The sequence below is a fragment of the Populus alba genome, chromosome 9 (assembly GCF_005239225.2).
Source record: "Populus alba chromosome 9, ASM523922v2, whole genome shotgun sequence".
NCBI lineage: Eukaryota > Viridiplantae > Streptophyta > Magnoliopsida > Malpighiales > Salicaceae > Populus > Populus alba.
This window is the reverse complement of record NC_133292.1, coordinates 5,030,370-5,055,233: the sequence shown is the minus strand read 5'-3', so window position 1 is coordinate 5,055,233 and position 24,864 is coordinate 5,030,370. Positions and strand designations below refer to the sequence as shown.

The window sequence follows — 24,864 nt, the reverse complement described above, 5'->3', positions numbered from 1 at the left end:
AAAATATATTATTAACATATTTTATAGTAAAAGATAATTTAAATTATGTGTAGATTAACTTGATGTGTTTGGTCAACTTAATGATTTCAAAATAATTTAGATGATCAGAAAAAATAATAATAAAATAAATACTTATAAAATTAAATGTTAATAAATAATAAAACATTTATTTGAGATCACGATAACTTTATAAAAAAATCAATTAAGTTACAACAAGTTAATTCCTATTAGGTTTAATTTGGAACTTGGGTAAGGTAAGAAGCAAGAGTGTTTTACACCCATAAAAAATCAATTTTCAACCATTTTTTACCTAAAAATGCATAAAAAAAAAAAACACTCTTTAGACCTAAATGAACCTATTTATAACTTCAAATAACCCAAAAATAATCTGAAAATAGAATCCCTCTCATCAAATGGATCTCGTTAACACCAATATTGATCATGTTTTTTAATAGGATTAGTGTAAACTAACATTTTCTTTATTTATCATTAAAATCTGTTGACTTTCTCTTTATCAACTAAAATTAAATATTGAAAGTTAAATTATAAAAATTAAAAAGACTTAAAATAAATGAGTTCCAAAGCAAGATGAGCAAAGTCAATGTTTTGAGTTAATTTTAAAATAATCTTCTAGCTTCTCATTATTTTTTATTTTAATTCCTTGTCATTTAATTTTTTTTTTGTTGACAAATTAGAAGCAATTGACCTCCAATTTTATCATATCGCACCAAAAAACAAATGAAAAAAATATTTAATTACTTCGAATACACAGTAGAAACATCAAGCCTCTTAATTATTATTATTATTATTTTTAATTATACCATGTCATGGACTTATGTGGACAAATAAGAGGACTATTCAAGATGAACATTCCCCATCCAACAACTAGTTGTTGGATAACTTCTTCCATGGCAACAGTTGTTGAACGACAATCCCCGCTTGACCATATATAAAATGTCGTCCTCAAGCATTTATTTATTGTACGGGTAGTGTAGTCTTTTCCATCTTTTCAAAAGCCGCCGGTCTATTATTAAACGTGAAACCGCGTCAGCCAGTTTTTGCATTTTTATAAGATGGGCTTGGCTCAGAAGTTGACTCCGATGTGTCTGGGAAAGAATAATTGAAACAGAAATTATGAAAAATAAAATAGAAAAGTTAGTTTCCTTTTTTAAAAATTATAACAATAATTGTTTTTTTAATATATATATATATATATATATTATAAATAATATTTTTTTTATTTTTAAAATTTTAATTTTAATATCAACACGTGAAAATAATTTTTTTTTTTAATTTTTTTTAATTTTTTTTTCTTATTCTATTTTTTTTCCGACTCTAATCCCTGTCAGCTTTGTAAAGTAATAACATGTATGTATTTGGCATTATGTTTCGGAAATATTTTTGAAAAAAATTATTTTATTTTTATTTTTTTACTTTAAATTAATTTATTCTTTATGTTTTTAGATTATTTTGATATATTAATGTCAAAAATAATTTTAAAAAAAATAAAAAATATATTATTTTAATATATTTTAAAATAAAAAATACTTTAATAAATAATAATTACCTCAATCTCAAACATTTACATGCCAACACATCATCATTGCAAAAAACTCGGTGACCAGAAAAACACTATTCTTCAACGATGAAAAAAAAATCACATAGTTTTACCATTCCAGTCCGTGAGTACACAGTAATTGAAAGAGTGAAACCAACAGTTGTTTTAGTTTTAGTTCTAGTTTCATTCGTAATTTATAATTGTAATTTAAATTTGTAATTTGAAGTTGTAATAAATAGTATAAAAATAAAATAGAAAAGCTTTAAAATGTTTTTTTTATTTAAAAAAAAAGTAAACTTGCCGGTCCCATATTCTAGGTTGACTTTGTATTTATAATAAGCTGAAAGCCGAGGAAGCCATCTCTGCGTTAGAACCAAACGGCCAATACATCACCCCTTCCCATCTTCCTTTTTTTTTTTCCGGCCCCGTGTGGCCGTGTCCCTGTCAGCTTGCAGTTATCAAAGCAATAACATATTTAAAATGCCAACACATCAGCATTGGCCATTTTTGCCCTTATACTTATCAAGAACAAATGCAATTTCATTTCCCAAAAATACCCTCTGCTTGTCTAATTATATGTATGTCCATGTACGTATTGTATGTATGTATGTATTGAGCTACGAATTGATCAAGTAAAAGAAAAAAACTAGAACGCCTAGATTTCATTGTAGACTCCCTCGTTATGCACCGTTGAATGAACAGTGCCGTTAATTTTTTTATTTTTCTTTTGTACTTTGAGTTTTTTTTTTAATTCATTGATTTTAAAAAAAAATTCACCTTTACAAATCAAATAAGATTTTGGGTTTATTATTTATTTTAATTATTTTTTTATAGGGTCATTGAGATATAAAAAAGAATTGGTATTAAATTAGTGTTTGATTTTGTAAAATAAAAATCAATTTTATTGGTTAAAGCAAATTGAGAATTTAGGGATCAAAACTGATAATAAAAAAAATTCAGCTAATTTTGTTCTTTTTTAGTATATATGAGGTTTTTATTTAATCTGGATCCAAAGGTTTTCTATTTTTCAAGTTTGATCTATGTTTTTTTAAAAAAAATTATATTTTGATCTAAAATTTTATTTTGTTTATGATTCAATCATTCAGTTTGAAAGGCTAGAAAGAAAATGAACAATTATCTACATTTAAAAAATATAAAAAAATATTATTTTTTATGTCAATGAATTTTATTTAATGGAAAGAAGTTTTACTAAGGTTTTCCCCCTTAGTTTGTTAAGAAAAGTAAATTAAGACTCGGGATGGTGTTTTCAATCAGGATGAATTTTCTGTTTTTCAACCAATTAAAGGTGTTTTGAGAATAAATCAAGCTCATCTAAGTTTATAGGTATTTTTTAGGTGTTTTATGGTGCAAATGGGATTGGAAACAATTGTTTTTCGTCCAATTAGAGCAAAACTTGATTTTTTGTCCGCTTTCTTGTCACCCGAGGTGGTTGGAAAGCATTAGAAGACAATCCATCATTTGTTTTTTCTATTAAAAAAAAAGAGGAAGTGATATGAAAGAAAAATAAAACAAAACTAGACGTCTATGCCTAACATTATAGGCACACATGCTTAACATAATTTTTAACGGGCCAAGCATGCTTACCCAACCAAGCTCAACCACCTGGCCTTGGCTTTTGGTTTTCTTTTCTTTAATTAAAAAAAAATATATAAAATAAAATAAATTTATGAAAAATATATTTAGCGGCGTTACTTTATTAGATATCATTAAGTTTTGACTTTGTTTTCAAATAAACTTATGATATTATTTTTAATATTAGCAAGTAATTATTCTATACAAGTAATAGAATAGATGCATTGATAAGATAGATGGATTTTAATCAAAGACTGCATTCTTTTATTCTCATTTTAAGTCACCATTTTTTTTATACTTGGTATGATTGTTTCATTATTATTAAATAAATAAAATAATGTATTGAAGTTATATTTTTTTACAAAATAAAATATTAATAAAAAAAGGTTATACTAGCAAATTATTTTATTTCGATTAAATTATTCAATTTGTTTTTTGTCCTGCATAAAAAAATACAGCCATATAATCAAATTAAGAAAATCTGAGTGTCCCTCATGACACGAGATAAAATATATTAATATATATATTTATCTCTCAATTTTATAACTTGATTTTTTAATTAGCATTGATAATTTTTCTTAATATTTATTGATGCACGTGATTCTCATTCTATTTTAGTGAACATGTATATCAAATTTTGAATTCCACATTAAATTCTTCATGCCATTAAAATTTAAATTTTTTTTTATTTTTTTATTAACTTTAAATTAATATATTTTTAGTGTTTTTAAATTATTTTAATGTGCTGGTGCCAAAAATAATTTTTTAAAAATAAAAAAACATCATTAACATGCATTTTAACACGAAAAGCTATTTGAAAAGTAACCGCAACCATACTGCCAAACAAGTTCTAAAAATGTGTTGATAATAATTGTATTTTTTTTTATTAGGTGTAAAATATTCTTGCCTCATCCCATTGAGTAGCAATAATAAGTTAGCTAGTGCATTACTAGTACTATACGTGGAGATAATGATGTATCAAGCAAAACCTTTAAGATTTTTACAATTGGGTGCTTCAATTTCAATTTTTATTTTATTAATAATGTTACGGTCAAGAGCATTGATAGATATCTGTTGAAAAATTATTGACCCGTCTTTAAACTAACTATGACACACAAATAAATATTATAACGATTGTATATGTAACCGAAATAAATCTAGTTAGTGTTTAAAAATATAGTTGAAATAAATTTAAATTTTTTATTTAATATTTTTAGATTATTTTAATATGCTGATATAAAATATATATATATATATATATATTATTTTAATATATTTTTAAATATAATACACTTTAAACCGTAATCACTACTATATTTTTAAATACAATTACCTCAAGTTTATTTGGATATTACACATCAAGCAATAGCTATAGGTGACTGTATAACCCAATGTTCAGTAGACTCCTGATAAATAAATAAATAAATAGTAATATGAATTGAAAAACAATAAAGAAAGACAAATGATCTAGGAGTCAAGATTTAAAATTTATTATTTTTCAGGTGGAAATTATAAATTTTTCTAGGAAAAAGCAGGAGGAAAAATATAGTTTTGAAACCTGATCCGACCTGACAGTTTGACCTGGTACCCGGTCGTTCAGGAACTGGAACTGGACCGGTTTTAAGAAAAAATAAGAAAAGACAAAACCCGAGGTGACTCGACGATCCGACAAGATTTTGTTAAAAATTCGGTAGCAACCCGTTGATTTTTGTTTTGTTTTTATTACTAACACGATGTCGTTTTTTTTTTAAAAAAATTAATCCAAATAATTCGGTGATCTAGTTAAAATTTAGAATCCAGACTTTGGATGAGTCTGAGTTTAAAAACTATAGAAAAAAAAGATAATTCAGGCTGGACACATGCCAGCCCCTATCTGCACCCCTGATAATTTGTTATTTAGGCCTTGGAGAAAAGGGAGGCATGGATAATAGAATAATGCTAATTATTCAACAAAAATACATAACTTATTATATACTAGGAAATAACTACTAATCAAAGTCCAACACTAACATGCACAGACCAAAAAATGATAACATGAAAAACAAAACAATACAAGACAATCAGTTATGTTGACATTAGGGGTGTTCAAAAAAACCGACCAACCGATTAAACCGAAAAAACCGAGAAAAAATTAACCGAAAAAACCGAACCGATAAAAAAAACCGAATAAACCGATTAAAAAATAAAAAAAACCGACCAGTTCGGTTCGGGTCCGATTTAAAAAAGCTTAAACCGATTGAACCGGATCAAACCGAACCGATTTAATTATATCTAAAAAAAAAAGTATAAAAAGAAAATCATAACCTTAAAACTAAATACCTTAACCCTCACAGCAGCCGCCCCCCTCCTTTTCCCCCTTCCCCCCTCTCTTTCCCTCTCCCCCTTCCTTTTCCCAATCTTATTTTTCTACGTTTCTTCCTTATTCTGCCCATATATTATTCTCTGCCTTTTAAGCAAAACCAATGGCTAAGGAGCACCAGTTCTATTCATTGAAGTTAGCTCTTCTCGTTTCCTGTTCCCTGCTTGTCCTTCCCTTTTCATCTTTTTATGTCCAAGCACTCAACATTGGAGTTCAAGCAGCTAATTTTGCTATCTCCCTGGTTTGGTCGTTCGATCATCTCTCAAACTATTACATAAGCCTCACTGTAATAAATATTTGAAAATTTCTTTGATTATATGTTTAACTTCTGCGTGGAATGTGCTGAGAGGGCTTCTGAAGGTTCTGCCGTTATTTTCCATTCTTTTGATTCTTTCAAGCAAGAGGTCCTGAATGCTTTTTACTCCATGTTTTCTCGTGTCCATGCGATTGGTCCACTTTGCTTCTCAATCAAATACCTTTTGTTGCTTTATGGAAGCCATAGATTCATCCTAAATGGCAATCTATCGAAGATGTAGTATACCATCTCGTTTTTTCATTGGCACAAAGCCCAGATTAAGGTATACAACAGCAGCAACAAAAATGCTTCGGTTTTTCTGGTTTTGAATGCTAAAAACCGACCCGAACCGAACAAAACCGGTTCGGTTTGAACCGGTTCTCGGTTCGGTTCGGGTTATATTAACAAGGACTGTTATTTTTCGGTTTGGTTAAATTTTTGAGTTAAAACCGGACCGAACCGAACCGTGAACACCCCTAGTTGACATGCACGAATATCATTGATTATTCAATAAAAAAATAGGTTGTGATTAAGAAACAAAAGGGTTTTGTAATAAAAAAATAATAAGGCATGATATTTAATAACTTCATTGCATGCCTCACAGTTGATATTTCTTTTAATATTTTATCACTAAAGCAGCGAAAAAAAATATTACCCCAGTAGTTATTATCAATAATTACTTTATAGCTCTATTTAGAGAGAATAGATATAAACGTAAAAGAAAAAATTTTATATGTCAACCAAGTTTAAAATTAGTTTTTTTTTAATTTCCTTTTTCTAAGAGTATATTTGAGAGTGCAATAACAATTATTTTTAATTTTTTTTATTATAAAATATATTAAAATAATAATTTTTATTTTTTAAAAATTATTTTTGATATAAACACATCAAAATAATATGAAAATATCAAAAATATATTAATTTAAAATAAATAAAAAAATAAAAAAAAAATTTTTTAAAAAATATTTTTAAAACTTAAAAAAACAAACAAGTTCTTAGTTTTATTCTCTCAATCTTATGTTTGTTAATTTTTCTGCTAATTATTTCTATAATAATCTAATGTTTGGAAATGTAATAATAATTATTTTTAAAAATAATTTTATTTAAAAATTATTATAATAATATTTTTTATTTTTAAAAATTATTTTTTATATTAATATATCAAAATAAACTTAAAAACATTAAATTAAAAAAATTCAAACTCTTAAAAACAGAACAGCTTTTTTTCTGTTAGAGCAACCATCCTTATCTCGAGTAGCAGTAAATTTTGTCTGTCCTTGACATGTCACCTCATGTAAAGCTTTTGCTGTAACAGTTAGTAATTATTTTTTCTCAAAAATGCCCTCTGCTTGTCTCTAAATGCAACCGTGCACCTTGATAAGCTTATATACACAGCACCAACAAAATAATAAAAGCGATACCGTACATTATAACGATCCAAATAAAAAAAATTAAAAAAAAGGGACTAACTTATCAGTATGTGTCGAGAGAGGGTAAAGTGGTAAAACGAGAAATATAACGGAGCTGCGTCTAGTTTTAAGGAGTTCGTAACCGACAAGAGCGGGGGTGTGTGTTTTTACTACGTGCAGGAGAGAGGGTTTATCATAGGCAATTTCTTTTCCTAATTTATCTGATTCTGGAGATGGAATTCTAGTCATCGAGGGGAGTGTTTTTTATTGATTGATTTTTCTGTTTGTTTGATGGGAATTGGTTTCGGAGAAATAATAATAGCAGGCCTAAGCCATGGAAAAGTTGTCTTTCAAGGATTCTCTCAAAGCTCTCGAAGCTGATATCCAGCACGCCAATACTCTGTACTCTCTCTCTATCTCTCTTACTTTTTCTTTTCTTTTAAAAGAATTTGGTATGATTTAAGTGTAAGTTTTTGAATGCGTAATTGTTCTATATTAGTCATCAACCACTAATGCATGAATGATGCGTTTACTGTGAATTTGATCCAGTTTTGTTGCCTTTGCTTTATTTTAAAATAACCAAACTAAGAAATTTCTGAATTATAAGAAAATGCAGTCACGATGATTCTTGAATTTTATTTAATTGGTGATTTGATTTATGGTCTTGAAGTTGATTTCAGAGGGACTGTGTTTCAACGAGAAAGCAATTTTTTCTCTCCTAGTTTTCTGCTGGGAAAATCCTTTAAACTTGTGATCATTTTCTGAAACAAAGGAATAAGACTGTGTTTCAATGAGAAAGCAAATGTTTTGTTTTGTTTTTTTTTATTTTCTAGTTTTCTGCTGGGAAAATCCTTTAAACTTGTGATCATGTTCTGAAACAAAGGAATAAGATTGTTGTTTTTTCATGATTTTAAAAGACCATAGGCAAGTAGCTATTGTTGTTAAAACAGCAAGATGAATCAATGTCTGTACTTATGGCATTTTGATTAACTGGTGTTCAATTATTAAAGATGAAACTTTATCACTCACTTGGTTTTCTTCTCTTTTGCAAACTTGGGTCCCCCAAATTCTGCAATCAATATTACTATTTTTAGTTCTCTGTCTCTATGCTAGTTTTTTCATTAGAAACCTCAAGATTGGTAAAGCAGACCTTGTTACTGTTTATTGATTCAAAGTGTCTAGAAATTATATATTGCCAACCACGATGCTAACAAAATTATACATGTGGCCCTGAGTAAAGCTAATGTGAACTTCTGGTTAGATACCAATTATTAGCAACTTGTTGCTCATACTCTCTCTTAACAGCGCCTGTTTTAGAATTTTCTTTCATGCTGCAAAACTGTCCTGTTAATAGAAAAATAGAGAAAAAGAAGGCAATGTTATTTATATTTCTGGAAGTATTTGCTTTTAAATCAAACTTGCAGTCATAAGTTTAACCCCAACACTACTGTTATTGCGTTTTTCAACTTTCACTGTATCATCTCTTAGAGTTGGACCTGATTTTTCTCAAGGGTTTATTCTGATAAGACTTTCCTATCTTAATTAGAGAGCAATGCTGATTGTTGTTGGTGCTGACAATTTCTTGTCCGTGATCATTGCTTCTCTCCTATTTCGATGCAAGGGAAGAAAGAGTGAACAAGTTCTGTCACTGTGTGTCTTACATTGTATCTTGTTAATGCAGTGCTTTAGATCATCCAAGGGAGAACGACGGAGCTCGCCTTCAGATGCGATTATCCTATAGCCCAGCAGCCCAATTTTTTCTCTTTCTTGTGCAGTGGACTGATTGTAACCTTGCTGGTGCCCTTGGTTTGCTAAGAATTCTTATTTATCTTGTATGTTTCTTTCCACGTTTCTCATTTCAGTTTTCTTGTTTTAGATTTGCACTGTTTTCTGTCAGTTTCCCCCTTATTATATGCCCTTCAGTTTTCATTGCCAAGTTATTTATCCATTTAATTTGTCTGTTGTGACTCTTCATCACTCCATCACCTTCAAAAATGTAGTAATAATATTACAACTTCTTGTTGGGGTGTGACGGTGTGCTGATTGGTGCAGACCTATGCAGATGGGAAAACTACTATGTCTGTTCAGGAAAGAAAAGCTAGCATTAGAGAATTTTATGGTGAGTGATACTCCGAGAAGACTAAATCTTTTTCCCTTTTACTCAGACTCAAATTTTGGAGGAAACATCTTCAGTTTGCAGGGGTGAAATTCAAGCTTACAAATTTTGTTTTCTATAAACAGCGGTGATATTTCCTTCTTTACTGCAACTTCAAGGAGGAATCACGGATGTGGATGACAGGAAACAGAAAGAAGTATGTACTATGAGATATAGAAGAAAGGATGAGTTGGAGAAGGGGAAACACTCAGAAGTCGATATAGAAAGAGAAGAAGAGTGTGGGATTTGCATGGAAATGAACAACAAGGTTGTGTTGCCTAATTGCAGTCATTCTTTGTGTTTGAGGTGCTATCGGGATTGGTGAGCTTTCTGTCTTCTTTCTATGGGTCCTAGCGCAACTTCTGATTACCAAAAAATAAAAATATGTGTCTTTAGTCTTTGCCCTGAAATTGAAGATTGGATTGGACATTCACTTTATGCACTTGGTGATTGCTACTCCTTTCACATTCGTATGAATCTCACTTGTAATACCTATCTAATCCCACATTGATGTAAAGAGGACAGAGCTACTTCTTCGTGCATAATTTTCTGTTGCTCATGCATCCCCATGTTTGGAATTCTTGTCTGGTATCTTTTACCTCTGAACTTTTGAATCGTCTCAGAGCTGTTAGGCCAACCCTTCAGCCTCAGGAATGGAGGTCCTTGACTGGTCTGCTACATTTTTGAAGGGTTTGTTGGCCTGTGGTTTCTTAATTTGAAAGAGTCCTCTCAATTAATGCTATCGTGGGCCTATGGTTTCGTCCTTTCCCAACTTCTATAGTGCCTTGATATGTTGTTTTGCTTTCATCACAGGCGTGGGCGGTCTCAATCATGCCCCTTTTGTCGCGGTAGTCTTAAGAGGGTCAATTCTGGCGACCTTTGGATCTATGCAGATAAGTCTGACGTTGTCGATTTAGCCTTGATAACGAGACAGAATTGCAGGAGGCTGTTCATGTACATTGATAAGTTGCCCCTTATAGTTCCAGATACTGTATATATGCCCTATGATTCTCATGTGAAGTAGCGGTTTAACTGTGACTTTTTTGAAAATGTAAATGTTATTTAGCAATTTGTGGAGGCTGTCTGATGTTAATATTGAAGCCTTTCTTTCATTTATATATATATAGAAAAATATATTTAACTTTATTTTACCTTAACCGAAACTCATTTTCCTTAATTTTATTGATTTGGTGAGGTCGCTTCCCTGCCTTCCGTTTTTCACCTGAAGTTTCCTTTGTATTACGATGTTCAAAAAGATAAAAAGTATTAGGTAACTTTAGGATTTCACAATGTCAAATAGCATTTCTTCGCAAGATGGAAGATAAACTTCCCAGTCATTTTGAGTGCTAAGATAAACTTTAAATATGAGTGCGAAAAATGCAGTCTTTCATACCAGATTATAATCAGCCTATTCCCGGACCGCCGCACACGATTGTGCTTGTTATGTTACTTCCCGCTCTACATGTTATGGATAAAATTATTTTTTTTAATATAAAAAATAAAATGTTCATATTGTATGAAATTTTATAATATTGTCACTAAATTCAGTCAAAGCAAGTTAAATTTAAAAACTCTAAACTTAATTTATTTTTTTATTATTTAAAATGAGATCTTTCTTGTTTTAAATATTAAAACGGTGTATTATAAAGCACAACTAGCTGACCAAACTTTTGATCGAATTATGAACTTTAATGGGTCAAATGAGATTTTCTCATTTAATTATAGGATAATAATGAAGATTAATTACAAACTAATCAAATATTAAATAAAAAAATAAAAAAAAATCAACAAAAAATCAATACTGAAAAATTAAAATTAAAAAAAAAATCAAGTTAAGTCAGGTGCCCGCGCCTTAAAAAAAGCCAGGTTCACTTGCTTATCTCGCTGAGTTAGCTTATCAAATTTGTGATTTAAGTTATAGAATATTCACCAAGATTTTATTTATTTATTATATTATGAAAAAATCAAGGTAAATTTAAAATTAATTAAATATTAAAAAATAAAAATTACAAAAAAAACATTTAACAAAAACTCAATGCTGAAAAAAAAAAAAAATCAAGCCAGGCAAACGAGCCTTAAATAAAACCCATGCGCGTAAGCCCGTGTCAAACCTGCATGACTGGGCATATTTATTTATTTATTTTTATAAGGAACATATGACATGTCGTATGCCTCTTGTTTGAAAAAAAAAAAAAAAAGAAACAAGCTACGCATTGCCTGTTGTTGCTCAGCCTGAAAATCAACTACTGTTGTGATGACTAAAACATCTACGGTGTGGTTCACAAGAAAAAAAAATTACTATGAAAACCTTCATGAACCACCCAGCAACCTAAAACACATTAATTTCTTATCGAATAAAATTTGTTAATATCAATGATAATAATAATAAATTTGTTAAAAAATAGTCAAATCATCAATTTTATATTCTAGAAGACTCTCTCTCTTACATGTCGAAGGCATGAGCCGGAAAAAAAAAAAAAACTTAACCAAAATAAAAACTACTAAGAATTTGAGATTAGATATATATATTTTTTGCATTTTATATTTCAGTCCTGTTTTTTTATTTATGTAGTAGTTGTATCATAATTTCAAAATTAATTTCATCTGATTATACTATAAAAAAGATTAAATTGAAGGGGAAAAAAAAAAAGAGTTGCTTTACTATCCATACTAAAAGACATGGGGTATAACCCTAATTCTCCAGTATTTTTTAAACTCAAGATGAATGATTTTGCCAAAACCATGGTTGTAAAATCTGACCCGACTTGACGGGTTGACCCGAGACCTGTAATCAGGTGACCCGGTCAAAACCCGATTGCAACCCGTTAATTTTTTTTATTAAAATGATATTATTTTAATTTTTTTAAAAAATTTAACCTGGTCAAAATTCAAAACTCGAACCTTGAACCAGGTTAATTACCGAGTCGAATCTAAAAACCATGCATAAAACTAAGCGTATAGTTCAAAAACAAACTCAAACTCATTCATAACTGTTATCCATAACTATATTCATAAAAATAAGAAATTTTTTAGAGTTCTTGATTGATTATTATAAACTTGATAAAATAATATAATGTACCAATAAATTCGAACCGTGCCATAATGGGATTGACCTATTTCTAGGACCCATTCTAAAAATTACTCTATTTTTTTAGGAATATCATTCTCCTTTTTTCATTATTTTCTTATTCATAGAAAGTCTTAAAAGTATGCTGATAAAATAATTAAAATCCAAAAATAATTGAATTATTTCATAAATTTATTAAATTAAATTCTTAGATTTGTTAAATTAAACCCTAGTTCATTTGTTTTATAGTTTACTGTCTTGCATGATTATTTTAAACTTTTTTGGAAAAAAACTTATAATATTAGAAAGGTAAGATTGATTTTGAGAAATTATTTGTAATGTTTAATTGTTGCTTGTATTTATAATTTAAATTCATATCATATATAATTAAAAAAAAATTCATAATATTGAAAATTTTAAGTGATAATTATATAGTAATTATTATTTTAAAGAGTTAAGTGTATCTAAATTTTAAAATCTTATTCAATTTATGTCACTGATACCTACTCTAGTCCAGTTAAAATTTATTTTATACTTTTAAAAAATTAATTAAAATTATTTAATTAAAATTATTTTAAATTCAAACATATTTATTTAATAACTCTAAACAATATATTAAAATTTTAATAAATAAGCCAAGAAATCAGTGATCCCAAAAGCCCAAAGCATTCTCATATCTCTCTTATTGGGCCCTATTAGATTTGTATTTAGAGGGTTTAAGCGTTTGACATACGAAGTAACAAAAACCCCAAGCTCATTCATCGTCTCAATCCAAACAAAACCCTAGCTAGCTAGGATCAGAAATCAGTGGCCGCCATGGCGGAAGAGAAGCACAACAGATCAGCAGAAGAGGAAGAGATGAAGAAGAAGAGAAAGCGTAAGAGAAACAAAAATAAAAAAGAAGGAAAAGAGGCAGAAGAGAAGAACTCCAATGAAATCGAAGGAGGAGAAGAGGAGGAGGAGGAGGAGGAGCATAGGCAAGTCGAGGAGGTACAAGAGAAGAAGAAGAAAAAGAAGAAGAGTAAGAAGGAAGGTGAAGACATGAGTGAAGAGGAAGATAAAGAGAAAGAGACGGTGAAGAAGGTGAAAAGTGGAGGTGGGATTATGAGCACAGAGTCTTTTGACTCTTTGGGATTATCTGAACCCACTCGTAAGGCTATTCAAGAGATAGGGTTTGAGTATATGACTCAGGTATATTGTTTTTTTTTTTCCGTTTTTTGCCAAGGAACCTGATAATTTTTATTGCTTTTGCCTGCATCAATGCCCTATGCATTAGTATTTTTTTAGAACTTCAAGCTTTCTAAATTCTTGGCGAGATTTTTTGCTAGCTTTGCAATGTTGCTGTCTTGTTGGGACTCCTACATAAAAAAAAGTTCATATAGCTCTGCCTAGAGGAAGAACATAATGTCCACAGTAATTTCTATACAATGTAGGATAGCATGCCTATTTTCTCCTTTTTATGCGATAAACGTTTCCTATAACTGATGTATCATTGCAAATACAGATCCAAGCCAGGGCAATCCCGCCACTTCTAGTAGGAAAAAATGTTCTTGGTGCTGCAAGGACGGGTTCTGGGAAAACTCTTGCATTTCTAATACCAGCTGTAGAGTTACTATATAATGTTCGTTTTGCCCCTCGCAATGGATTAGGCGTGGTTGTTATTTGCCCGACAAGAGAACTCGCTATACAGGTAAAGGAATCCTTGCACTGCAGATGTATCCTTCTGAAGCTGCGTTTCAATCCTCTTTTAGATAGTATTCAACAAACCTGACTTCATCTTCAATTAGGAAGCCTATAGAATTTATCTGTGAGCCAGCAGTAGGGTTTCATGGACTAGTAGTTGTTACATATTTTCTCCCCATGTAATTATGAGATGATGCCAAGAGAAAAAGGAATTTATTCATGTACTTTCCTTCTTGTAAATTGATTTCCCCCTTTGTATGACTTATAAATTATACTTGCTGATAGATTCTAATTTTGATGGTTGAGTTGAAGCTTCTGTGATATTTTGAAGTTACATGCTAAGTGTTTGATGTTTTTGACATGGAAATGTGTGATTTAATCCTGTACTTTGCATTGACATACCCTTGCTTCTTACTATGTGTGATTACCATCTTATATTTGAATTGTTAATTAGTTGGCAGTATGTCACTTTGCTAATGGACTTCGCTTTGATGACTTTTGCAATTTGAATTTATTTTTTTTAGCTTTAGAGGAAAGTGATGTGACTTTATATTGGTAATGTGCTATAATTTGGTATCAACTTGCCACAGATTGAAAAGAGACAAAAAAATGTGTTTGTAAAACAGAAAATTTCGTGGCTCTGGATAGTTCACTTGCTGTTTTCCTTGACTAATTCAACAATCAACTCTGCAGAGTCATGCTGTGGCAAAAGACCTTCTCAAGTATCACTCCCAGACTCTTGGCTTGGTTATTGGTGGTGCAGCAAGAAGAGGAGAAGCAGAACGCATTGTTAAAGGGGTAAATTTACTGGTGGCAACACCTGGTCGACTTCTTGATCATCTTCAAAATACAAAGGGATTTATTTATAAGAACCTAAAGGTAACTTCTATAAAGCTTTAAACTTGTTATAGAAGATGTTTTACTCGTTTTATTTTCAAACTAATTACATTGGTCAAATATCTTATGACTATATTAGCTATAATGTTTAGCAGATGCAGTATAAGACTCATGTAAAATCTTAGCAACCAAATGCTGCTCCCTGTAGCTAAAATTAGCTGTTTGGCGCTTAGAAGTCTGACCTAATTTGTAAACAACCTGTCGAACTTGTAGTGCCTCGTGATTGATGAAGCAGACAGGATATTGGAGGCGAACTTTGAGGAAGAAATGAAGCAAATTATCAAGCTTTTACCAAAGGTAAATTAAGTTGTGGTAATTATATATGAATTTTTTTTTATTTAGAAGTAAAAAAGATATGTTCATAATGCAGAGGCATCTCTGAAAGTTGTGTAAATTGGCAAAATGTACTTTCTTTGGATAAAATCTACTTTCTGAAACAATGTATGTTAACCATGCTGATCCAACCTGTTCTTGTTTGGCTGCTCTTACAGTATTTGGTATATTTGCACTAAATAAGTCTAATCAACCTCTTCTTGTTTTCAGTGCTGAGTGTTATCCTGAACTTTCTTGATTATGTTTCCTTTGCTAAAACTTGAGCTCAAATGCTGATGTTTGATAATATTCAGTGATATGGTCACTTTCAATGAGCTATGCTCCTATCTGTGGTTTTAATGGCATTTTTTATTTCTTTTTGGCAATAGTTAATGCTTTTTAGTTGATGTGGTTTGCTAATCAATGTGCAGGCCAGGCAAACTGCCCTATTTTCGGCTACCCAAACTAAAAAGGTATCTTTCCCAAGGCATAGTATTTTGATGTTGGTTCAGTTCGCCCATGCTTTTCCTTTCAATATTTGAACCAGTTTTTTCTCTTTAATCAGAATTTCAATGATTAAGCTTGAAACACAAATTCAGCCCTTTTTCCTTTTTTGATGGTGAAATTCAGTATTTTGTTTTCTGGTTGATCCAACTAATGCTGGATTTCAATCTCAGGTGGAGGACCTTGCTCGCTTGTCATTTCAGACAGCTCCTGTCTATATTGACGTGGATGATGGTAGAACAAAGGTAGACATGCTGTTTCTTCTATGTCTCTAACTGTTTTCATACATATAAACATATGTACATACAAGCACAAGTTACCTGCCTTTAAACCTGACAAGATGTCGGGTGTTGTAGGTCACAAATGAAGGTCTGCAGCAAGGCTATTGTGTAGTGCCAAGTGCTAAGAGATTTATTCTTTTGTACTCCTTTTTGAAGAGAAATTTGTCAAAGAAAGTGATGGTCTTCTTCTCTTCATGTAACTCTGTCAAGTTCCATTCTGACCTTCTTAGATACATCCATGTGGAATGCTTTGATATCCATGGAAAACAAAAGCAACAGAAAAGAACCTCTACCTTTTTTGATTTCTGCAAAGCAGAGAAGGGCATCTTGCTTTGTACTGATGTTGCTGCTCGTGGACTTGATATTCCTGCTGTGGTATGTTTCTTTCTCAAAGTGACTATGTGACTTGCTAATATTTACCAGGATCTTGCCCCTAGAAGCGAGTGTTGTGTTTGTGGGTGTGAGGGACACTGGAAATTTGAAAATGACTCCTGGACATCTGGGAGCATAGTTAGAATTCTGTTTTTGCTTCAGATATTATATTTTGGTTGGCCTATCACTAGAACTAAATGATCTTTTTAGAATAAAAAAGATCATTAACACGGTCAACTATTAGAGATGTTATACATTTGGATTTGTTTGAACCCGCCATGGTTTTTTGGGATTTTTGAAAGGATCTGGCCTCAAAATTTGAAAATTGCTCACTTAAAGGCTCCCACATAAAAGAATAGTTTATCATTCAGACCATGGAAGCTGCATTTCCTTTTTAAGTCAGCTGATATTTGTTCCTTCTCTTTCCTTTTCTGCTTCTAGGACTGGATTGTGCAGTTTGATCCTCCTGATGAACCTAAGGTGCTCATATTTTTTGGCTAGCATGTTTCAGTTAATAGCTCAATGTTCTTGTTTATGCATGCTCAGTAACATGTGCCCTGAAATTACTGTTTTCAGGAATACATTCACAGGGTTGGTCGAACAGCCCGAGGAGAAGGTGCAAAAGGAAATGCCTTGCTTTTCCTGATTCCGGAAGAGCTGCAATTTTTGCGCTATCTGAAGGTGCATAGCAAATTCATCACGGCTGCTTATCTTACACATCCCCAATTCTTTTGTTTTATGAAGAGGGCACCACCTTAATGCAATAAATAGTTGGTTTCATTTCATCATGCAGTATGATGTGCAGCATTAGGGTTTTGAAAAGCAAGAATAGTTGAAAGAGTATGAATTTGCCTTTTGTGTACTCTAAAACTTCTTGTCTCTTTTATAGGCAGCAAAAGTCCCTGTCAAAGAGTATGAATTTGATCAGAAGAAGCTGGCAAATGTTCAATCACATCTGGTACTTTCCTACTTCCTCGCTGTTGTATGTTTCATCCTAGTGACTCAAGTTATAATGAACTTAAAGAGAACTACTGGGTTGTTTCAGGAGAAGTTGGTGGCCAACAACTACTATTTGAACCAGTCAGCTAAAGATGCATATAGATCTTACATATTGGCCTATAATTCACATTCTATGAAGGACATCTTTAATGTCCACCGACTTGATCTGCAGGTACCATTCTTGTTGCTTGCATTCTAGAAGATGATTATATTTATTTTTTGAGCAATGAAATGGCTAATATTGGATATATGTAGGCTGTTGCTGCGTCATTTTGCTTTTCTTCTCCACCAAAGATGAATCTGAATATGGACAGCAGTGCTTCCAAGTTTAGGAAGAAAGCAAATCAAGGAAGCCGAAATGGTTTCAGTGAGAGCAATCCGTATGGAAGGCAGAGTGATGGAGATGAAAAGCGACAATTTGTAAGGTATTAGCCAAGATCAATATCAGCATGTGACACAAATTTTGGTGGAGCGAAATGTAATATCAGCAATCTTATGATTGGTTTATTGACTTGTGGCCTCGCCCAAAAGTTTTGCTCAAATGTTTCTGTATCTGCTTCCAGTTTATGCAACTCCGAGGTGTAATGTTGAAGGAATACTTGTATCAATTCAGAGCTCTGAAGTCAGATTTTTTGGTAATCTTTTACGGTAGGTCAGATTGCCACACCAGTGTGGTCTAGGTCGAATCCCTTCACTGGCCATCTTCTAAACACTTCCTCTGCCCACCATTGCAACGTTACTAACCATTAATAACAACCCGCTTTGCAAGGAAAGAAAGTATACACGGTGCAACCCAGTTGATGTCATACATGCCTTAATTTACAGCAGAAAGAACATGCAGGTTCTCCTTCTTAAAGAAGGAACAACAAATTAATGGGAAAGGAATCAACGAGCAGAAATACTTGAATTCACCAGAAAGAAAAAAGATTAAAAAAAAAGAAAACCAAAGCGCCAATGATACAGCGGAGAAATGCTGTTGAATCATGAATGATTTCGACCTTGGATAGGCATATAATCTGCGTAGAAGCGAGGATGGTTCTCTTCAGGATGCGTAGTATAGGCATAGCCTCCATGGCTAGAGATATCAAGGCCTGCTACTTCTTCATCAATTGATATTCTCAACAGCTTAAGCTTACTAAGTGCAAAGAAAACCGGTCCCATTGTTATGCTAACCCAGGCTACTATTGCCAACAATTCAACCACTTGGCATCCGATCAGACCCCATCCACCGCCCAATAAAAGGCCATAGGGTCTCACCACTCCTGCCTCCCCTGAATTATAAACTTGGATCACAAATTCCTTTTTGGCAAACAATCCAGTGAATATCAAACCCCAAGCACCACACCCTCCATGCAGCTGAGTTGCCTCTAATGGGTCATCAAATTGCAGCTTTAGAGTGAAGACGTTTAGCCCAATCAAGACCCAGGCTGCACAAAACCCACATACAATCGCGGCCCATGGCTCCACAACAGAACATCCTGAAGTAATGGCAACAAAACCACCAAGCAATCCATTGCAAGCATCTAACGCATCCCAATGGCCTACTAGTAATCGCCGGCCAAACAGGGTTGTGAGTCCGGCAGTCGAACCAGCCAATGTAGTTGTTACCGCAGTCCGGCCAACACCGGTCCAGTTCCCTTGATTGGTTGTATTGGGGTAGGCGACAAGAATCTTACCAAATGAACCAGGATTGAACCCAAACCAGCCAAACCACAACAAGAATGTCCCAAGCACCACAAGAGTTGCATTGTGCCCACGCATAGGCACGGGCTTGCCAAATGCATCAAACCTGCCCACTCGAGGACCTTGTATGAAAGAGCCCCAAAGTCCAGCAATCCCTCCCACCAAATGAACCACGCCACTGCCAGCAAAGTCAATAGCACCAGAGCCGAACAACATATCTGAACTAGGAGACAGCCAACCATTTGATGACCAAACCCAGTGAACCACAATTGGGTACACAAATCCAGAAAGGAAAAAAGAGAAAACAAGATAAGCACTGAACTGGGTTCTTTCGGCTATTGAACCACTGGTGATTCCAGCAACTGCTATAGCAAAAGCCCATTGGTAAAGAAAGTAACTGTAGTCGTAAGAGGTACTGGGAATATCTTTGAGAGCAAAGAAGGTTGTACCTATGAAAGGGTTAGAATTGGTGCCATCACCAAATGCAAAAGCAAAGCCGAAGAGGTAATAAGAGATGCTCCCAACAACAGCATCAACAACATTTGTAAGCATAATGTTCATGGCATTCTTGGCCCTGACTGAGCCAGCACATAGCATGGCAAAGCCAAGCTGCATCACAAAGACCAAGTAAGCTGAGAAGAGCAAGTAAATGGTATTGATGGAGTCTGTAACACTTTGTTCCCATGAGACCTCCATTAGTATCGTAGGAGAGAGGGGTGGTTGTTGCAAGCGGGAGAAGGGAGATACAGACTGGTTTGCTACAGCTTGCTATTGTGTATAGATAGTACGTTGAATGGTAGGTGCTCCTGTGGCCAGTTATTCATTTCCATTTCTTGCTATTTTTTGGTAGGACCATCTAGAGGAGATTGTTGACTGGCTGCTCGTTCTCCTTCAAAGACTCGTCTGCGGAAAGGATAGGCCTAAAACTTGGTCGTTTTAACTTTTGATTCAGCTATATATGGATGTTGAACAATATGAGATGACGCAAATCCATCGATGGAGGAAATTGAAGAGGGCTATATAATATGATGCTCTATTTCCGTAACACAAGTTATTTTGGTAGCTCGCCATCACCTCGGTTGTTAATACCACATGTTAAGGCTAAACCACTGGCAATTTTTCCAACAGCAACCCAGTATAAAATGGCTGCAAGGCCTCTTATTTCTGTGGTTCTCTCAAGAACAAGATGAAAGGTACACAATCTCCACTCTTGAGAATCTGACAATCAGATTAAATACTGCACATACCTGATAATACAAACACCACTTGCACATGTAACTAGGAACAGTACTGGTATTCATTGTAACAAATAGCTGATTCATTTGCAAATTACATTAAATATTTACAGACACGGTAATTGTAGTATATTTGTATTTAAATTCATATATAAACTGGTGGTCTTGTGAGGAATCAATAGGCTTTCTGGTAGTTACCAAGACCCCCCTCTGGAATTCGGCTAGTGAGTGAAGGTCTCATTGTAACAATAGCTGATTCATTTGCTCCAGCTCTTAAAGCAGCCCTGCCGGCTTCAAGGAACCTCCTAACTGCATCCTCGGCATATCTGTTGGCTTCACCCACTGTCATGCTTTTGCCAATATCTGGGTAACCATTCAGTACATAATCACCATTGAGCTGTGATGCAAGCTGGATCATCTCAACCTGGAATTCTGAGAGGCTTGCATCTTCTTTTGGTCCCCATGGCCTCATTAATGTTGTCACCTCTGGCAGGGTTTCTGTATACAGATTTCAGGATGAATTTCAAATCATATGGTGTGGGACAACATATCAATATTTGTAAATAATGTTTGGTCAGAAGAGATTTATGTATGAACCAACGGTTCCTGCGATGCCATAGTAGATGTGTCGACATATATCATGCACGACATCCGTGGACCATCTAAAGGAAAGCTACCTGATTCACATAGACTGAAACAAAAAATAGGGTCTCCTCACTCTTAACTGGCTTCTACATCTAAATTTCCATGTGCAGATAACTTAAAGGCTTAAATCTTGTCTCCAATCTCCATTATGGATATAGACATATAAGTTTAAAGGAAGAGCTTAAAAAGATGAAGAAAACAATGGACAAACTAATTATGTCTTCCTGCTCTTCTACCAGCAAAGAGACGACAAGAAAATACCATTAAAGGTCTGGCATGTTGCCACAGAAATCAGCACCCAGGGCATAACATGCAGAAGACTTTATGTGCTCCCACATTTTGCACAGATTTAAGTCTGTCAGTTAGAAAAATATTACCTATGGCTTTGAAGGCAGGTAACCAATTGGCGGTCGCAATAAATTTTTCAAAGATTCAAGTCTTTGTCAAAAAGAAAAATATTACCCACGAATTTGAAGGCAGTCAACCAATTGGCGGATGCAATAAAATCTATCTCGGGACAAGAAGGGGATCCCATTAAAGGTTGAAATTATAGGTAAATCAAACAAAAGCATTATAGGATGAAATCAAATATAAATACCACACAATTAAACAGGGGTCCCTATGCACGACCATATCCTACTTTAATCCTCAAGCAATCAACAAAGTTCAGTAACATTTCACAAACTACAAGACAATGTAACTTAGTTGTTCAAAAGAAAAGCTAAAACATAACTTAATATTTATGGTTGATGATCAGGATATTGATGCCAAACCTGGACAATCATCACGAGGAGTGTCACGAAGGTATAAGTAATTCTCAAAACTACCAGCCCATGCATCCCTCCTTGTCAAGAAATTCGATTTCAAGTTAAAGAGCTTCTTCACCGTAGCAGGGATTGAAGAGTGCTCAAATTGAGAAGATGGTCTTGGCCCAGCTGGCTCATGTATCACTGCAGTGCAACACACATTCACATTCACAATCATTTCATAATCAATCCACTTCCACACCACCCCCTCCTATTTACTTGTGCAAAAAAGTTTTCTACACAGCGTGATTCTTAAGCAACCAAATAAACACTAACAAAACAACAAAGATTCAAACACTTACCAGTACCCTTGTCAATCCAAGGAGAGATCAAAAGAGTAGGAACCCGAACACCCAACCGGTTAAACTGGAAATAATACGGGTCAGATCCAACAATCCCATCAGGATTCGGCACCCCGCGCACGGGTGTAGGCACGTGATCATAAAACCCGCCATGTTCATCATAAGTAATCAAAAGCGCCATTTCTTTCCACTGCGGACTACTCCTCAGTGTCTCGTACACCTCCTTCACAAACCTCTGTCCTCTCGCCATGTCATGTGATGGGTGATCATCATTGGCTGGAAATAACTCCACATCGAAATACCTCTGCTCAACCACCACATAATTAGGTAACTTCCCTAGCTTCGCGTGCAATTTGAACTTCAATTCGTAGCTGTGAAACTTCATTGCGTGCTTTAATTTCCTCAGCGACTTGAAGAAAAGGGTCGCCGGGATGTTTTGGTAATAAATTCCAAAACTGAGGCCGTTTTCGTCAAGTGAGTCGAAGATCGTTTTTTGAGGGAATCCATGGATGAGGTCTTTCCGCACGTTACTCATGGCTCCGTGTGAGGTTGCTGAGTGAACATAGAACCGGTTCGGCTGAGTTGATGCGGGAACCGACGCGAACCACCGGTCAAAAACGGCGAACTCGTTCGCTAATTCGGTGTACACCGGTACCCGACTCGGTTTGAACCCGCTCATGACGATTTTCGACATGGTTTCACTCATGCTGTTCGCTTGTTGCGCAAACCCGCTCATTGGAGCCGGGTCAGCGAGGCTATCGTTTGAACCGAAAATCTGTTCTCGGATAGCTTGGAATGAGTGGCCAGGGTCCGAGTCGATGAAGACCGCGTCGTCGGAGACGAAGATTTCGTCGGCGTTGGCGTCCGAGACAGAGATTCGATTCGATTCGGACCCAGTCAAGCCGTCGATGTCGGGCCGGGTTGATTTGAGCCAGCCGAGGACGTGATCGAAAGAGCGATTCTCCATGACTAGAATCACTAGGGTTTTGATGGGACCTTTGATTTTGGATTTGTGCTTTTTGTGTAAATTATCAAAGTCCAGGGAGTGAGAGGAGATTACCAAATATAGAAAGAACAAAAAGACGAGCGGGAGTCGACGACAAGTCATTTCCGGTGACCGAGAACTGGGAATTTGCAGTGATTCGTTTGGGAAGGGAAAGGGTGGTATATTAATGGAGTAGCCGACAACAGGCAGGTAGAGTGCTATAGATTTATTTATAAATAAATGTGGAAGCAAGGAGGGGATGTATCTTGTAAGAAAGAGTATTAAATGCCTGACTTGACTTTTATTTATAATTATTATCAGGCAGGCGGGATTTAATTAACTTAAATTGAAGTAAAGTGGGTGTTTATGTGGTGCCGGCTTTTCTAAATTTAAACTCATGACGACGATAATAAAGCCTAGCCCTCTCTACTTTCTTTCCGCGACGTGACGCTGCGATAGAGATAGAAGATCGTAGAGGTAGGGATACCACAGGATTTTTTGGGGAAGGTGGAGAGGCAGGTATTGTATTCAAATCATGAAAGGGTGGTTTCATATTTCAATAATTGAAGTAAAAACATTTATATCGTCATTTTTTTTAATAATTCATGGGAAATAAACAAATTGATTTTGTTTGCTGCGAATAGTTCTCAAGGTCTGAACGTTTGATTTACAAGTCGGGGCGTCATGATCCTTGCTTCTTGTAAAGATCAAGCTTGCTGCACTGGTAAAAAGCAATGGAAATGCAAGAATTGCAGTTTATTCACATATTGCTCAGCTTAGCCCTCAAGTAATTGCTCCATGATGCGTTCGTGACAAGAATATTATTCCGAGCTTAGCGCTCAAGTGATTGCTTTGCCTGCTCGCTCTCGAGGCAGGCATCGGTTAGTCCTGTCCTCGTGCCCTAATCCAATTATCCATTAGAAAACAATCATGAACTTGATGAGCAGAAGTATTTATAAATTATAGTTAGTCAACCAACAACCCCTCGATCAGTCTTGAGAGTTTCAGCCGGCTACGCCTTACATCAACCATTTGGCAATATTAAAATTTTATTATCTAGGTATTGTTATTAAACCATCGAAGAATCCGGTTGTTTTGATTTTTTTTCATTAAAATAATTTTTCTTATTAATATATCTCATATATTTTAATAAACACGAGTTTTTTTTAACTAAATTATTGTTTCTATTAAAAAAATATTCTATTACTGTTACATGATATATCCATATTAAAATATTCTATTAAAACATACCCATTTTTTTATGTGATTAAAAACAAAAAAACAAAAATCATAAACATCAGGTCTGATATTATGTGATAGTTTAATTTATTTACATATGTATACTAAAAATTACAATATATATATCAAAATATTTAGACATTTCACTATAGCAATCTAATTATTTTTTTTTTTCCAACTTTAGTCCACAAACTTCTTTTTATTGAAGCCTTTTATAACCAATTTGATGATTAATTTGTTAAAAAATTATTCAAGAAAGACAAATTCAACTAAAAGGATTGTAGTGTTAAACAAAGAGAGATCTCATGGCGAATCTCAAATATGCACTAGAAAGTATTTTTAGTCCACCTATTTTTTTTTTCTTTTTTATCAACGTAGTTTATAATTTTATTTTTTAATTCAAAAATTCATTTTATTTATTTTCGATCCCTAAAGTTTTAGAGAAGTGAAAAACTTACCTGATTATGGTGAAATTATAGTGAAGA

General features: G+C 33.7%; 4 protein-coding genes across 4 annotated transcripts; 2 read left to right on the top strand and 2 right to left on the bottom strand.

Annotated features, from left to right (window-relative positions):
• The first annotated feature begins 7,342 nt into the window (after positions 1-7,342).
• Positions 7,343-10,515, top strand: LOC118035204 (E3 ubiquitin-protein ligase AIRP2). Its single transcript, XM_035040722.2, has 5 exons — positions 7,343-7,616; positions 8,896-9,046; positions 9,267-9,333; positions 9,456-9,690; positions 10,183-10,515. The coding sequence occupies exons 1-5, from the start codon at positions 7,549-7,551 to the stop codon at positions 10,391-10,393; spliced, it is 732 nt and encodes a 243-aa protein (XP_034896613.1). The 5' UTR covers positions 7,343-7,548; the 3' UTR covers positions 10,394-10,515.
• Positions 10,516-13,166: 2,651 nt separating this feature from the next.
• On the top strand, positions 13,167-18,123 carry LOC118035201 (ATP-dependent RNA helicase HAS1). Its single transcript, XM_035040719.2, has 12 exons — positions 13,167-13,627; positions 13,941-14,126; positions 14,813-14,998; positions 15,230-15,313; positions 15,760-15,801; positions 16,006-16,077; positions 16,189-16,488; positions 16,927-16,965; positions 17,062-17,166; positions 17,375-17,443; positions 17,531-17,656; positions 17,740-18,123. Exons 1-12 carry the CDS (start codon positions 13,253-13,255, stop codon positions 17,914-17,916), a joined length of 1,761 nt encoding a protein of 586 aa, XP_034896610.1. The 5' UTR covers positions 13,167-13,252; the 3' UTR covers positions 17,917-18,123.
• Positions 18,124-18,264: 141 nt separating this feature from the next.
• On the bottom strand, positions 18,265-20,224 carry LOC118035203 (ammonium transporter 1 member 3). The gene has a single exon (XM_035040721.2). The coding sequence runs from the start codon at positions 19,861-19,863 to the stop codon at positions 18,466-18,468; it is 1,398 nt and encodes a 465-aa protein (XP_034896612.1). The 5' UTR covers positions 19,864-20,224; the 3' UTR covers positions 18,265-18,465.
• A 218-nt stretch (positions 20,225-20,442) lies between these two features.
• Positions 20,443-23,580, bottom strand: LOC118035202 (non-specific phospholipase C1). Its single transcript, XM_035040720.2, has 3 exons — positions 22,156-23,580; positions 21,821-21,997; positions 20,443-20,900 (listed from the first exon to the last, which is right to left on the bottom strand). The coding sequence occupies exons 1-3, from the start codon at positions 23,261-23,263 to the stop codon at positions 20,578-20,580; spliced, it is 1,608 nt and encodes a 535-aa protein (XP_034896611.1). The 5' UTR covers positions 23,264-23,580; the 3' UTR covers positions 20,443-20,577.
• Between the last annotated feature and the right edge of the window lie 1,284 nt (positions 23,581-24,864).